At 41.7% G+C, this 16,808-nt stretch overlaps 1 protein-coding gene across 1 annotated transcript in view; it reads left to right on the top strand.

Moving 5' to 3' along the window:
• Positions 1-16,808, top strand: part of TMEFF2 (transmembrane protein with EGF like and two follistatin like domains 2) — a 128,162-nt gene that overhangs the window by 91,888 nt on the left and 19,466 nt on the right. Inside the window, exons 6-7 of the mRNA XM_064660480.1 lie at positions 2,391-2,539; positions 3,659-3,718. Of these exons, the coding sequence (XP_064516550.1) occupies positions 2,391-2,539; positions 3,659-3,718 (209 nt within the window). The remainder of the gene's footprint in view (positions 1-2,390; positions 2,540-3,658; positions 3,719-16,808) is intronic.

Raw genomic sequence — 16,808 nt, 5'->3', positions numbered from 1 at the left:
TCAGTGGGAGATAGGTCTCTGAGATTTCAAAAATCCCACACAAAGTGTTTGCATGCATCTTTAAGCATTTAAACACCTTTAAAAATATGTCTCTAAGGTGTCTAACTCTGAGCATGGGTTCCTGCGTCCCCTAGGCATTTTTGAAATTGGATCCAAAGTTGCTTAGATTTCCCCTAAAGAGCACCCTTTTGTTGTAATTTCCTCGTTAACTTAATTTTCTCTTGACTTGAAACATAATATATATTAACCTTCACTCATTTTTTGCAGCAAAATGTAGAGAAGTGAAGCTGTTTCTGAGCTGTTTTATTATACAAAAAAAAGGAGCATATGGCTGATTGTGTCCCATCTGAAATGCAAATGGTAGAGCTACGTGGAAAGAATTACTATTACTTGAGCAGTAAATGTTTCCTAATGAAGTGAGTTTGACTAAGGTGGGAAGCTGGAAATGGCTGCAGGAAGAAATGACGATGGTTAATATTTCAGTGGAGCAGAACATTCATATTCTGCTGATAAGGAGGTTCTTAGGAAATGCACTAGAATTTTTTTCTTATATTCTGTATGTTTATCAGTGTGGGGAAATTGTTACACACAGGGAGCTAGACTCTTTTCTTCTAGTTATGAAATCATGTAATTTAATTTATAACCACAGCTTTTCACTGTTGGCCTCCTTCTGAGCTGAAGTTTCCTGTATTTTGTGAACATTTGGGGTAAATAGACCTACCCAATGTAAAAGCAAAGTCTAAAAGAAGACTCTGATGTTCATCACTCTGGGCACATTTGTTGAGGCCAGAGGCCAAGAGGGTGCAGAAGGAATCTGACCCACACTCTCTAATTTCCTTCTTCCTCTTTTCACCAAAATTTTTTTCTCATGTATATCCCTCTGCACTTCTAGTAGTCTAAGCTGTCCAGATGTCTGCTGCAAATGGGAGGTGGTCTGACTTTTAAATACTTTCTTAAATCAAGCAGTGAGGCTAGAGGCTTGACATTTCCATTACTTAACTTTCCAAAGGGAGAGCTGTGGAGTTGGTGCTGTGAGGTTCAGCACAACCAGTGGGCTGGAGATAGAGCATCAATCACATTACTTTGCCTTAATGTCAGAAGGAGCCGGGAAGAGTTTAGATAGCAGCATGTGCACAATTATGTGCTCAGAAGAGCTGAGGCAGCTGCCAGGTTAGACCTCTGGCTTTGTCCCCAAGCAAGATGACATCGGTGTTGCTGAGGCTGAGCTGTCTGTTACAGGGCACAGTCGGGGGACAGGAGATTAGCATGCCATTCCCTTGACAATGCCCGAGTGTGTCTGACATCGCTAATGATAATGAAAAAGGAGAAACCTAGAGAAAAAAGTCTGCAGCCTGCTGTTGATGGAAATAATTAGGTTTCTCCATCTCAGAAGCAGTGGCGAGGCTTGCTGGGATCAGGACATGTCCACATTAGTGTCAGTTCAGATCCAGACCAGACTTTTGAAGTGAATCTCTCTCTGTGCTTTGGTTCACATCTCAGGGCAGCACAGGAGCTCACAAGCTGGGTTGTGGTGCCTCTGGAGATGCCCCTGGGCAATCTGAGGGCAGGGCCACTGCCGCCCTGCCTGCATTTGCCCACCTGTGCTCTTGGACACAGGAGCCTTCACCCCCTACAGAGCATGTCACCAAGTCAGGAGTGGGTGCTGACCTCCCTGGGTAACAACTGGGTAAGGCTTTTTGGTTGCTGAGTTACAAAAATGCTTCCAGAAGTGCTTGTGCACAAAGTCTTTCCTTAAACAGCATGGTTTCAATACTGAGTAGCCTCTGCATCTGGGAGCTGGGGAGATCCCGCCAGCCTAAGGCACAGAGAGAGTGCGGTGGCGTCAGTGCCGGTCTTGGCAGGGGGTTTTGTCCCAGTAGGGTGAAGTGAGGCTTCAGTATCACATCTTTCATTACTATCAAAGTGCCTGTAACAGGTGCCAGAATTATTTTCAGAATTAAATCATAAATCAGTATAAACCCACGTTTTATGGTATTCTATGTGAAGGGCAGCACCTGAACAGAGGTGAATTTTGTGGCTCCTTTAATTTGCAGGAGGGCTCAGCAGCTTGATTTATCTGCATATCTGCTTAGGTATTTGGTTTACAAGAGATTACAAGTGGTAATGCTGTGGCACAGTTTTCCATGTATAATACACTTCTTTAATCTTTCCTTTTGCTTGCTTTTAGGTGCCTCTTCCCTCTCCCCTCATCTCATTTCCATTGAGAAATACAAATGGCCTCTTGACAGAACTTTTCATTTTCATTATGTTGATTTGCATTGTGCAGTCAGGATAATACAAACACTTATATTTCTGAGATGTATTTATGATGTTACGAAAAAACTTTCTCATAGTAGCCTCTTCTTTTTTCTCTGTCTTTATCTTTTCAGGTGTGTTTGCAACATTGACTGTTCTCAAACCAACTTCAATCCTCTTTGTGCTTCCGATGGGAAATCTTATGATAATGCATGTCAAATCAAAGAGGCATCATGCCAGAAACAGGAGAAAATTGAAGTCATGTCTTTGGGTCGATGTCAAGGTAACTCTCATAACAAAATTCATTTCAAAGAATGTTTTCGATTTTTGTAAAGGAAAAAAAAAAAGGAACCGGGGCTGGCACTTCTTACTCTTCCATTAGGCTCTTGCAGTTTATATTGTAGAGCACAGGCTGCAGGAAGGGGCAGAGCCTGCCACAGCAGACACCAGCGAGGCATGAGGAGTCCCCCACTCCTAACCCTTCCCATGATCTTGACACAGCAGCAGGGGACTCTTCAGCCCTGCACTGGTTTCAACATCAGTCACCAGTACTCTGCCCAGAGCAGCTTGCCCAGGGCCCTGTCTTCCAGGCAGGAGTTGGAGCAGGACAGCAGGAGTGCCCCTCAGATACATTTTGCCTCCCAGGATGGATCCTCTGGTGCTCCCCTAACTGGAGCACCATGAAGCAGTTTCAGGAGGCTAAAGATGTGCTCCCAAATACTGTACTTGTCTTGTTTCTCGAGTGACCTGAGCTAGGCCCCAAGATGTTGAAGGTGTCTGGAAGGCAATTTTCCAATAGTATCTCAAGACTTTCTCTGTTTCTCCGTAAATACCACACTTCTCTGTGCACAGCTCTGGGGCTACTACATCACCTGTAACCCTTGAGTTGACTTTAAAAACCCTATTTTGCTCTAAAATAAAAATGAAGAAAATTTACCTTTAAATAGCTCCCGTAAATAAAGTGTCTGCTGAGGCTCAGACTCTTAACAGCTATTTTCCCCTTAGCTTCTGACCTATAAATCCTCAGTACATCTAGTTACAAGGCCATAGTATACAGATGTATTAAGCACATTCCAGTTTATTCCAATCTCTTTAAAGTTAACCACCCTAAGTGGCAGTTCATTTCAGGGTACGTATTAAAACTCCCCAATTACTTCAAATAGAGCAGAAATGACAACTCCTGCCTCAGACTGATATATTTATCCCAGCTGCAATCTGTTATCACGTATTGTTAGAAGAAAGATCCTGCTGTTTTCACCTGGCAGACCCAGGAGAGCCTTGCAGCCAGCAGCGATGCCGTGCACGCAGGCAAGGTTCACTTTGTCTGGGCACTGGCAGCTGGGCTGTGGGCTGTATCAAGTCCAGGCTCCCCAAGCAATTCAACACATTTCTTTTCACACAGATAACACTACAACAACTACAAAATCGGAAGATGGGCATTATGCAAGGACAGATTATGCAGGTACGGTTCCTATTCCTGTGAGAATCGCAATTTGCAGGATCTGTGTAAGTCTCTTTTCTCCTCCATTTGCTAAGGTGAGGTGTCCTCATCTTCTCAATTTACTTTAAGGAAACACTATCTTTGTGTTACTTTTGCTTTTGCTACAAACTCTCTTTGTTCTTAATAAATGTGTTGCTTCCAGTTTTGTCAATGAACAGATACTCCGGCCATAAAACACCTGTTTTGACAGTGGAAATAAATATTGTAAACTATTTGCCAGAATTAGCAGACATTATTGAAAATTATTGAATCAGTGCACCTTTTTGTCATGATATACAGGTTTAAGAAAGTGAAAATCCAGAGCATAGCACAGCTGTGATTCCATGAAACGTTGCCATAATAGATAATATTACCTGTCGGCCCTTAACTATGAAGTTAATAAGGTTCTTAAAAATGTGGGGGGGTTAAGTGATAAATGTTTTCAATTTATTTAGATGCTGCAGTAAAATATGATGGCTGAATAGCCTTATATGGTGCTTGAAATTAAAAGCATGTAAATACTAGTGAGGTTTGGGAGACATTTTTTACACCCTTTCCCTGGGAGGATTGACTTAGAAATTGAACGTGTGTGTGCGCGCGCATGTGCATGCAAATATTCACAGCTCGCACTGAGAATTAAAGCCTTTGGAGAGGTCTTGTGAAAGTGGGTCAGGTGATGCATTCATTGCTGCAGTTTTGTGATGTTCCTGTGTTTTTAAAGTATTTGGAGAGAATAGGTGTGGATCACTGGGTTTATCTGAGCTGCGTGGCTTAGGTGAGACCCGGCTGGTGGTTTCACAGGTGTTAACGTTCGTCACTGGCAGTGACAGTCCTGTGGGCAGTAGTAACTTCAGGTGGTCATCTCCTGTGCGGGCCCTCTGTGTGTGCTGTCCCTGCAACAGTGCGGTACCTGGCCTTAGAAATGATTGTTCTGTTCCTACTTAAAAGCGGTGCATGATGATTAAAACATAGAGCTCTGAATAAATGATGTCTCGGGGAGGCAGAGGAGTGTGAGCTGTTGGGGATGGCTGCAGCACGAAGCAAAGAAGGTAGGAATTGCTATGGGAAGTTAAATACTGGAATGAATTTTGAAAAGATCAAGGATCCACCTGGTCCAGGTATTTCCTACTGCTAAGAAGCCCTTCCATGGGTGAAGAGAGAGACACTCAAAGAGAGAGAAGTCTTCAGTGTCTTTCCTCCAAACTCTTGATTACCCTCACCTTTTTGTGGGAGGTAGCAATTAGTTTTATCAGTTTTCTTAAACAGCTATGAGGGCTGAGGTTGTATCCTGTGATAGGCAGATGATAGGGCCAAGTAGGCCAAAATAATTTAAGTTAGAAATAAGGCCAAATAGTATTGTGATGCCAAAATCTTTTTCTTCAGCTGAGGAGAGCGCTGGCATCCCCAAGTCGAGATGAAGGCCTGCAGCCCCTTTTCAGTGTTGTGCAGCCTGTCCTATGCTACTGCTGTCTGGTGGATTTACTTTAGGATGGCAGTGACCCACATCACCTAGAGAGGAGACTGCACATTTAAGCATGGAACAACTGAGTTGTAACAATAAGGGAGGAAAGGCAGGTTGAGAATTAGGGAGGAGGAGGAGGAGATCACAGTGATGTCAGGAGAAAGCCGAGTCATGGAGGAAGGGGTGCACAGGAGGCACCTTCAGCTCAAGTGAGCAGGAGGAAGGGAACAGCTCTGGCTTAGGAGAGATGATATTTCAGCCCACACTCAAGAGGAGGGATGGTGGGTAGAAGAAAATTAATTGCAGCAAAATGTTGTCAGAGGTTGGGAGTCAAGCAGGGAATGCTGGAGGAAAGTGGGTTATTGGGCAGGGAATAGGGCAAGAGCTACAGCACAGAGGAGCAGCTCTGTAGTGGGCATGGTCTCCAAGTGCCAAGAGGTTAGAAGAAGTGTGGGAACAGATGGTCCTGTGAGAGATGACAGGGGCCTGTGGAAAGGAGACAGGGCACCTCCCTCTCCTAGAGCTGTGGAAGTGATGGAGGCATCCTGAATCAGCATCAAGTCCAGTAGGTACCTCTTTGGCACAGAAGGACACCATGATTGCACCTTAGAAAGCAGCATCTCAAGGCTTCTGCTATGGCTCAGGCCCCAGTGGGCTTCTCAAGGGTGGTGACTGTATCCCCTGGGTGGGTCTCATCAGGTACCATCCATTGATTTGAAGTGAACCATCGCCTGCACCAGCTGATGGTTTTTTTGTGTGCACCTATTAGTCTTGCTTAAATTTTTCATTTTTACATACAGTGACAGCATGTAGGGTGAAAATTGCAAGTTCATGCAGGGCAATCCACATGCCTCCAGTGTCCCTAAATGTTTGTGATGTAACCCCATCGGGGGACCGTAGGGGAAAGGAACCGCTGTATCAAAAAGCTGCAACAACTCCAGCCTTTCAGAAATAATTGGTGAAAAGGAAGACAGCAGTATAAAACTGAGGCTCAGTGAACATTCATGCTTCACCGTTTGCCAGACAGGAAGCTCTGTGCCATCCTCATGTTCTTTCAACTGCAGAAACATTTAATGATGGCTATTATAGGAATGTGGTATGTGCTACTTTTTTCCCGCCTTCCCATCTCCTTAGACAGGAAATGATGCCCTGATCATGGGAAGTTTTGTGTGAAAAAGTAACAGTCCCTACGCCTCTGAAGAAATTTCCCTGAGCCCGCAGCTTCCCAGAGAATACCTTTGTTCTCTACCATTTAATGGCACTAAAAATCGCCAAGACCGTGAGCGCTGCGTGCTTTTAAAAACATTGAGTTGTATGGACTGGCTTTCCCAGGGGAGAAAATAGCAGTGGGCATAATTGATGTTGTCAATTATGCTAATGCAGCAGTGCCAAATGCTCTTTGCAGAGACTGTGGTAGCTGAGTGGAGCGGGTTTTTCCGTAACCACCCCCGCACGCTCGATGCGGGGTCCCAGGAAGGCAGCAGCTTTGCAAACAGCCACAAGTCCCAACGCCCAGCTGAGCTTTTCCATATCGAACTATTCAAACCGTCTGTTCAATCAGTGCCTTTGCTCCCTCCTGTTCTTGCAAGCCCATTGATACTTACAAATAAAGCACAAATCTTTCGGTTTGCAAAACCAAAAGAGGACTCGTTCCTTTGGAGTATAAATCTTTGCATTAAGTTTGTGTTGCCTTGGATTTTAAGGGCTCTTACTTTACGCAGGCAAGATTTATGCTAGGACTGGAAATGCCTGACTGATATCAGAGGCACCCAAAAAGCAATCTCCCCTTTTTCACCAAAGCAAACCTGAGGAGCTGTAGGGGGCCCTTCTCTGACTCTGTCCTGCCTCTCCAGGGTCACCAGTCCACACTTGCCCTGGCTGCCTGTGCAGTATGTTTGATCAAGTTTGTGCAGTATTATTTGGTTTTAGTCAATAAATAAATGGGTGCAATTTTTCCCACAAATCCAATAAAAATGCACTTTATCTTGCCATTTCCATGACAGAAGATTTTTAAACATTTTAAGTGTAATGTATGTTTTGGAATTTAGTGTCTGAGTCAAAAGTCCTGTAATGACTGTTTTCTTGAATTTCCCCATTATATGCATAAAGAAGGCTGTTTCAGGGGCATTTTTGCGTTCAGAGTCCAAGCAATCAAGGAGTTTTCATCTTGTTAATTCATTTGCTTATTTATTTTTGTTCTACAATATTTATATTCTCTTCTTAAGATCTGGATATTAGCAGTTATACCCGTAATGATTTTATTCTTTCTCATTATCAAATTACAGAGATTTTTTTTTCAAGCCATTTTGAGCACTATAAAGAATAAGTCAGTATGGATGTGCCATATTTCAATGTTATATATTCATGAATATTGTCAGCGAAGACACTGACAAATTTGATAGACCTATTCAATAATATCATCTTCCAGGCCAGACAAACCTCCCCATATGAGCATTGATTAGATCAAGTCTCAGCAGCCAAATGGCAGCAGCGCAGAGAAGCTGACGGAAGGGGGAAGAAGGCATTTTCAGCCCAAATAGTCTCCTTTGGTGAAAAATGTGCATCTGCAAATGGTCAGTTCGAGCCATATTTTTGGGTTCCTTGACAGCAGTAAACTAACCCTTGGCAGCAGCCTCAGGTGGTGCCTTCTGGGGTGTTGGGTAGTCCCAGGACTCTCTCACAGGCAGTGCCGTGGCCCCTCTTGCCGATGCTGTCGCTGTGCCCAGGAAACGCTAACAAGCACAAAATGCTGCACGTCTGCTCATGGCTGCTCTGTTCCCTGCTCTCCCTCCTAGTTTCCCCATGGGATTTCAAATCTACATGACAGCACTGGATCTTTTTCAGACCCCTTTCTGGCACTGGGGCCTTCCTGGCACTACCGGAGGTGCTCGGGCAAGTAATTTTGCAGATGGCTGTGTTGCCCAAGCAAACCCAGTGCTCTACCAAAAAGGGCAGAATCCATCTGTGTCAACACATCATCTTCCCTTGGCTGGGACAGGGCTGTGAGATGAAGGCCATGGGAGCCATCACAGATTCCAAGGATAAAGAAGAGTTCAGCAAGTCTCTTTAAAAGTCCAAGAGTCTTGAACTCCAAAATAAACACAATGTAATATCAACGTTTCAGAAAAGAAAACTATCCTAAAACTTTACCAAAACCCACCACTCTGCATCGTTAACCTTTAATCCCTTTGAAAGGAAGAACAAGCCATGCTTATCAAAGGAACTGTGAAGAGCTGGCCGTGGTGTGCTGACCCCGTACATGTGAGAAGCACTGGGGTGTGCTGCAGCCCTTTCTTCACAGCCTGATACAGAGCCCACCGAATTCAGTCACAGCCATCTTCATTGTCTGTAACAGGCCTGGAGAGAGGCCAGGCATCAGAACAGCAGTGCTGAACTTTTATAGTGACTATTTTTTAGGGTTTTTTTTTCCCCCAGGACTAAAGTATGAGAACTTCCGACTAGATTCCTTCTCTAGATTGTAACATTTTCAAAGTAGGTTACGTTTTGAGTGTAAACCACTTGACATTGTCACTTGAAATTAAATTTTGGGTCTACTACTATGTCAACCATTTCCTAAACTGGTAAAGAATAATAACGCCCCAGAGTTTAGCTATGGCATATGAACTGTTGTGCAGTTTTGCTCTGCCTTTGTGAACCAGGCTTTCCTTTCTTCTTAATGGAATTAGCAAGTGAGACACAGAGCTGAGCACTGTCACAGCTAGAGAGAAACCATTTCTCATCTGCAGCCTTGTGAAAACAGAGGGGCAATTGCATCCTTGCATATGCAGATTTGCTTGGCTTTTGATTCTGCAGAGTCCAAGTTAGAGGTTGTCACACTAAACAGATTATTTAGAAACAGTTCCTGCTATTCCATCAAATCACTTAAAAATTGGGAAAAAACCCCACATTTTAGTATTTTGACAGCACTGTGGCAGCATGAACCCTGTCTAACTTCAGCCTTCACCTGTGCTCACACACACTGGCCTATAGGAGAAAAACAAGAGTACAACTGATACATTTCTTAATAAATGGGAAGCTTTTAAATGTTGCTGCAATTGTTATTTGCATTTAGAAATTGTTATTTGCATGTATTTGCAAGGTTTTATGAAAATATATTTAAGTTTTATGCACAATGAAAGTTCACTAAAGGTGGTAGGTGGGGTCTGCAAAGTACAGAAGAAAAGCAATCTCTATTGTATGTCAGGCCATGCAGTTTAGACTTTTTTGGCCTGTGACTTGAGGAAAACAATGAGGGCATCTCCCTCTGGGAGATGTGACCATACTGTGCCCCGCATGTCTGAATGTTCTTTAAGAGGTCTGATCGTTCAGAAATGTAGATGTCTACAAATGCCTGAAGGGCACATAAACTCAAGACTGTGTAAGAACAGAGCCAGTCTCCACTTCTAAAATAGTTTCCTAATGGAGTCTGGTGGAGAAGGCATTCCAGTCTTGTTTTGCCTATCTAATCCAGGCACTCCTGACAGAAAAGTTATCAATAGAGGAACAGAGAAAATGTCTTAGTTCATTGTGTGGAACCTGAAAGCTTCCAAAATCAAGCTGAAGTTTACCATCACAGAAAGTAATGTAGTGTTTTCCTGGCAATATTAACTGTGTGTAACTTAGTTTAATTTAGGGAGTACTATAACACATAGATGAGAAAGCTGTTTCTGTTCTGGGATTCTTCTGAGTGATTTTCAAAGGCGAGAGAGAGATCACTATATTCTGGTAACCTGGTGGTCTCCAGCCCTTCCACTGCCTTGCAGCTCCTCCACTGATGTTGATACTCTGAAGAAAATCTAAAAAGTAGAGATAGAGACCAGCTAGTAGGTTATTAAATCTTACTGCCACCTACTTCTGAACTAAAGTCTGAGTAGTCAGCATTGTCAGTCCCAACTACCCACTTGGCCCCCAAATTTCCACTTGTCTTCAGTGTTTTTTTAAATGAAAACTTGCAGCTGCTTCTTTCTGTGATTTAACTCCAGGGTTTCAAAAGGTGAAGTGTGGAAAGTCACACTTCAGCACTCTTCTTTGTCATCAAGAGGACTGGATGCTTTATTTCTAAAATATGAAAAACCAGGGCATTAATGCAATTGTCTCACGATGGGCACGACAGCAGCACAGGCTACCCCAAGTGCTTTTCTTCTATAGAACTCTCTCAAATTTACATCTAGATCCTGCTTGGCTCCATCTTGCTGAAATCTACATAATTTTTTTGGAATAGGAGACAGACACATGGTCGTAGAGGTCACATAATAGCCTCACAAACAAGTCCCCTGCCAGGAAGGAGGCTGCAGCACTCCAGAGCACTGTGCCGTGTGATTTAACAGCACTTACTCCTAACAGTCTTTTCCTGAGGAGCATGCAAAATCAAAACAGGCTTATGGAGATTTTAAAAACAAGAGAAACAGAGAGAGAAATATTGCTCATTTAATCTGCCAGCCTCTAGAGAATACCTCACTTTTTTATGGGAGTTCTCCTCTAACTTTGCATTGCATGTTCTAAGCTTGGTAAAATGTACCTTGTTTTTTTGGATTTCTGGTTTTTTGTGCTTTTATAATGAGATAAATAGTGCCTTTTCATTACTTATGATTTCCCAGTGTCATGCTCATGGAACCTGTAATTGTTAGCATTAAAACTTAAATTAGGTCTCAGGTGAACTGCTAGATGTCTCTTTACCTAGACTGATGTAGCTCAAGGAGGAAGAACATTTCCATTTGTGCCTTTAGAGCTTAGCCCTTAATTTAGTCACTAACGAATGTGAATGAAAAGTTGCAGAATTCGTTTGTGCTTTCTTCCCATAATAAACAAATTCAGTAATGCTGTGAGTGAACATTATAAAGAAAGCTATTTGATTTGCATTAAAGCTTGGTAGCCTGAAAATTCAGTAAATCCAGGCTAAGAATTTGATCTGTAGGGAATAAACAGGAAAACCAAGTTCCGACTTGTAACACCAGTATTGGCCCGGGCAGCCTTAAAAAATACAAAATCAGACAAAGCTATTTTACTGTTTTCAGCATCCCTGAAGCATTTAAGTCCTGAAAATGAATTCAGGTGTAAAGCTTCCTTAAGATTTGGGTTTAAAGTGGAGTTTGTAATGCAAGTATAATTTTTTTTGTCTGAGGTTTCCATCAGAACTGTGCAAAATTTATAAAGCTTGCTCCAAACACTTGCTCCCATTCCTTCTCCTTCCCCAAGACTGTGTGCCTTACTGGTTGTTTTTTCCCTTGTACTATCATGTAAGCAGTCTTCTGTAACATTTTGTTCTCTTAAAGGTTGTGGGTAAAAACAGAAATTGTATGTGCAATAGAGATGAGCAGACCTGAGTTCACGTAGGTATTTTGACAGATTCTTCCATTTGTGTCTCAGTCCATAAACACATAATGTATCATTTACATATGTTTGGTCTTATTTGGAGCACAGAAACCCATCTTCATGAGCAAATCTGAGACTTTCAGTTCCTGCTGATCTTTTTGTCTTCTGCTCAGTGTCTGTATTTTCATCAGAAAGAATGAGTATGCTCAAAGGGAGGTAGAGCTTGCAGGAAAGAAAGAAGACACTTTCCTGCTTGCACATTAAAATGTGATCCCTAAAACTCAAGACAGCTTGAATTGTGCCTGATTTCTCAAGTTGTCTTTAACCAGATACCTTCTTCCTAAATAGGACCTCTGGAGGCAAGGGATACCCAGAAGAAAGGTAGGAACCCTCAGAAAATCACTTTTATGGTTTGCAATCGTGCTAAGTTGTTATGCTCTAGTTAAAGCTACTCCCAAAATTTGTTTTTCATAGGTTTATGGAAATAAAGCAACATGATCTGCAGCCATTGTTCAGCTGCCTTGAATATATGGAATGTGCACCACAATTCTTGGCTGCACAGAGCATGTGGGATTTACAGTTATCAAAAAAGGCCTTTTATAGCTGACTAAATCACATTGTAGCACCTAGTTAATACTGTATCTTCACCACTTCTCAGATGAGATACCCCCTACTTGCAGGCCCCTCCAGCATCAAATAACAGCACTGTGTATGAACTTCTTTCCTTTCTCAACCCCTCTGCCTCCTCCAAAAGAAGGGAGAGTATAAAAAAAAACACAAACAAACAAAAAACCAAACAAAAACAAACAAACAAAACAGTATCTGAGACAAGACTCTGTCAGTCTTCCCCAAAGAATGGGATGGAAAATTAATCCTGTCTGGATTTGGGGAGAAATTTCCCTTGCCATCATTTCCATCCTTACTCTGGGTTCCAGGCACTTTGATCATCTCAAGAGTAATCCTTGAAGGATGCTGTTCAAGATGGTGCACAACAGCTGTTTGCAATCCATTACACTAGTTTGAATTAGTTAATGGACCTTAAGGAGAACCACAGTGTATTTTTATGCCTAGCAGCTCTATTTTAGGCCCAGTTTCTGTAAATTTGCTGTTAGGAATCATAAAGCATTCCCAAGTGTTTGAGAGTTAAAGTTATAATGAGATGCTAGAATATCTGTTTTTAGGAAACATCAACATTTAAATATTTGTGTTTGATCTAGTCTGAAATGTTAAAAAAAAAAAAATTATTTTGAAATATTCATAGAACTGAATTTCCTCAGAATTTTGTTCCATGGGATGTTTTGGCATTCTTTATGAAATGTTAGATATCAAAATACCATGAGATGAAAGCGTATGACAGTTGTAATAAATAAGTTGTACCGTAAGGAAAGTTGCTCCTTAGAACTGACTGAAACATCATCTTTTCTAGAAAGAGTATCATCATGTCAAATTGCAATACAAACACGAGATAATCTGATCATTTAGACACGTGCAGTGGTAACCTGAGCTTCCAGGTAACAAAGGCTTTCACCTAGACTCGGGAGTATAAATGCGTCTGGTAGAATGAAAGGAAATACGGTTGGGAAAGAAAAGTGGGAGCTGGTGTATTTATTTTTAGTAGACCTTCAGAATTAGACTAGATGGAGACAAGTAGCAATTTTTGCCTAGTTTAATAGATTTGAGTAAAGAAAGAAAAAATAGACAAATATTTTGGCACATCAGTTTTACTTTGCTGATGTTCCACTTCTTTTCATTGAATACATCTGTTAAAAGCCACATCTTGTACTGATTGTTCAGGCAGTGCAACATAACTAATTTTTGAGTTATCTCTTGACATTTAGTGTATGAGACACTGAGACCACTAGTGGGAGAAATTTGTTTCTTACGAAAAATAGAAAATGGTTTAGAGAAAGTATGAAATGCAGTGGGAGATGCAGCACATTAAATATCAGCTGTGCCTTCTCCCATGCTTCCGTCCATAGAAGCATTTCTGTGCATTCAGAATAAACCCAGCCTTGACATCTGTACCACCAAGAGCAAGCAGAAGTGCTCTTAATAACTCAGCTTTGAAAAGCACCATTTACCTGCTTAGCAAGGTGACTTCTTACACACTTGGGCTGTCATTTTACCTTGTATCCATGAACATTAAGTTAGTGTGAGACTCTTCTCTTGGAAATACAACAGCTGTAAACAAAACGTGCTGTTAGAGAACCAGTGGCAGTGCAAGCCAGAATATTATCAGCACTGAATTGAAATGCACTGCTTTGCCTACTGCTGCTCTCACCAGCCTTAGCCATTTTAGATAGCATTACATAATGGCAAAATATTTTTCAGGAGGGAAAAAAAAATTAAAACTCTCCCTATGGGTTTAATCTCCCTCTTATTTTATCTGTGGTTTAAAGCTGTGTCAGGTGTACATCAAAAACACCCCCTCCCCAGGGTATTTAATTTACAATTTCATTTAATAATGGAACTGTATTTCCATCCAGCTAGGATGGGAAAGGATTAAATCAAAAGCACTGTTCTAAAATCAAGTAACAGAAGTGTAGCCTGTTTCTGTGCTCTGCAAATGAAGTAGCCATGGAAAAGCTTGTTATTAGTCTATAATATCAAAACTATTAGTGTTTTGTCAGGCATGATACATACTAAACATTTTCCTCTGCAGATTGCCTCAACAGGAACTGTGACTGTTTTTAGACACATCTGGCACTGCGGATTTTTTTCCATCCTGCATTTCAGTGATTTAAAAGGCCTTGGCTGGGCAGAAGGATGTCAGCTGTTTGGTTTAAAATACTGTTATAAGAGTGAATAAGATTTAAAGAGGCAGTAGGTAAAATTCTACTGGTGGGAGAATGGCCATTGAGTGTAATGGCTTTGAGATTTCCCTGTGTGGCTTTTTCCTGCATTTTTATTCTTAGTAAATTTTCCATTTCCCAGAATTGCCCTTTCTTTTCCATTCAACTTCTCCCACTTTCAATATTAGCTTTAGGAGTGAGCACCGAGTTAAAATACCAAACCCTTTATTTGCTCAAATGCCATCTTTACAGCTCGCTTCTGTGGCACTTCTGTAAGACAATAATAACAGGTGCAGGTTTATAAAAATAGTAAAAGCAGGTATTCATTTATTTTTAAAAAATAAGTTCTTAATAGACTTTTCTGGCTGTGCTGAAGCACATTGGAAAAATGGGCTGTGTGACCAGTGATGAGTCTCAGGACCTCTATGGCACAGAGAAGCTGTTCTGTTCTTGATGGAAAGAAATAGCAGGGCAAGCTCTGCACTTGCATTCTGTCCTGTCACACAAGGGGAGCCATGGGGCCTGAAGAGTTAGATGGGAGGTGGACAGGCAACCAGAGCCCATTTGCAGTTCACTTATTTCAGCAGGCAGAGTCTGAGCTCCGGGAAGTCAATTCAAGGACATTGTGCCTCTGGAAGACTTTGCAGTCAGCAGACAAGGAGAGGTGAGGGCTTCATAACAGTGTCTTCAGTGCAGTGTGCGCCCTGGAGGGATCTCTTCAGGCTATGGATAGATATAAAGTATGTTCTGCAGCATTGGGTGGTCTCCTTTCTGCATTTCAGAGGTCAGTTATTGCCTGATAGACCTTTGGCATTGGAGTAATAGGCAAAAAGCTTGCATTTGTATGGTGAGATTGAACCCTTTTGATGCAAACTCAAGAAGATGCAAAGATTTTAGCTTTGTCCGTCCATTGCAGAGTTTCATGACAGATGGGAAACTGTATCTTTGGTAAAATAGGTAAAGGAATATAGCAGGTTTTTCTGCAGTGGTGTTTTATATTGTTTTACCATTTCCTCCCACACTTAAAATTGGGAACAGCAAGGGATATCTCTCCAGCTTCAAGTATGGGAAAGGAAGAGTACTGAAATCCTGATTACCAAGTAGGAATTACTAACATATAGTCTGCTAAAAGCCAATCCTCTCAGCAGCCACAAAAGATTTTAACAACAGAACTGAGCAGATACACAAAGCAAGGTTGTAAACTGTGTGGACCCATTGCCATCAGAGTTTTACAGTGCAGGACTCAGGGGAGAGGGGTGACTAAAAATAGAGTCAAACCAAGCAGGATTCATCCCTCAGCAAGAGTAGTGTTTGCTTTGTACAGAGGAGTGATCATGGTTTTGCAACATGCCAATAAAATGTTTCTGAGCGTAACAAAACTTTTCTGAATAGCCCGAACAAAAGCAGTGAAAAGCATAGCTGAAACCATGCTTTTAGCCAACAGCAGACATATCTCTGAGTAGTCACAGGCTATATAGGGTCATGCTCTGGCAACTGAAATAACCAGGATATTCACAAGGGATTTGCCAGGCATGTGATTCAGGAAGTATACAAAAATACCACATATAGGAGTCAAGTATTTTTATTTCAGTCTCCTATTTTCTCACACACACTTCCCCCAAATTCTGCAGCTCTTTCTCTGGTTTCCTGGATGAATTCTCTCAGGCAGCATGTTTTTACAAGCACAGATGCTACCTTGGAAAAAAAAAAAAAAAGGGGGAAGGGAGCCAAATGGGTGTCACACTTTAGCTTGGCAGCATCTTACCAACATGTGCCCCCAAAAAAAAAGGAAAAAAAAAAAAGAAAGACTGCTTTTAGTAATCAAAACTGAATATAAAATCAGTGCAAAACTAGGGCTGTAAAACCTTGAGATTGTCAAAAGGACTGAAGGAAACACCTTGTAGCCAAAATGACATCCCTGACCTACTTGTCTGCGCTGTCACGTACCTGGGTAACCTTTCTCTCTCTATGCCTTCCATCAAACCTCTCTGACAGTTTTGCCATTCATACTTGCTTTCAGCTGAAATTTTTCAAGTTTGTTTGAAGTGTGCAACCAAAAAGTAAAGTCTCATAACATCCTGCTGGCAGGCCTAAATGTACGTCGGAGACCTTTTCAAACATTGCTTCTCTGTGGAAAACAATCCATTCAGTCCTGGAGTTCCTACTGGAAATTAGGGGACAGCCTGGTAATTGGATTAGGGTGTGCTTTTATTTGCAGCAGTTTCTCAAAATGAAGCTCCTGCTTTGTTTCATTGATCGCCTGCCTGATCTTTGTGACAGTAAAAGCCACACACAGAGCTGAAGGGGCCAGGAGGGATGGAAAATGGAGCTTTGTGTTATGTAAAATGTTCCTTTGGATATGATCAGGTAGAAATAGGTCATAAGTGAATCTCCATACAAACATGGAAGCATCCTTTGTTAATCCACAGTTTAAATGCTTAAAAGCAATTTTTATCAGTGAAGTCCTTAAAATTTGGAAGGGTTGCTAGTTGTATCAATACTTAAA

Source organism: Pseudopipra pipra, chromosome 7 (assembly GCF_036250125.1).
Source record: "Pseudopipra pipra isolate bDixPip1 chromosome 7, bDixPip1.hap1, whole genome shotgun sequence".
Lineage (NCBI taxonomy): Eukaryota > Metazoa > Chordata > Aves > Passeriformes > Pipridae > Pseudopipra > Pseudopipra pipra.
This window is presented reverse-complemented; position numbering and strand designations above follow the sequence as displayed.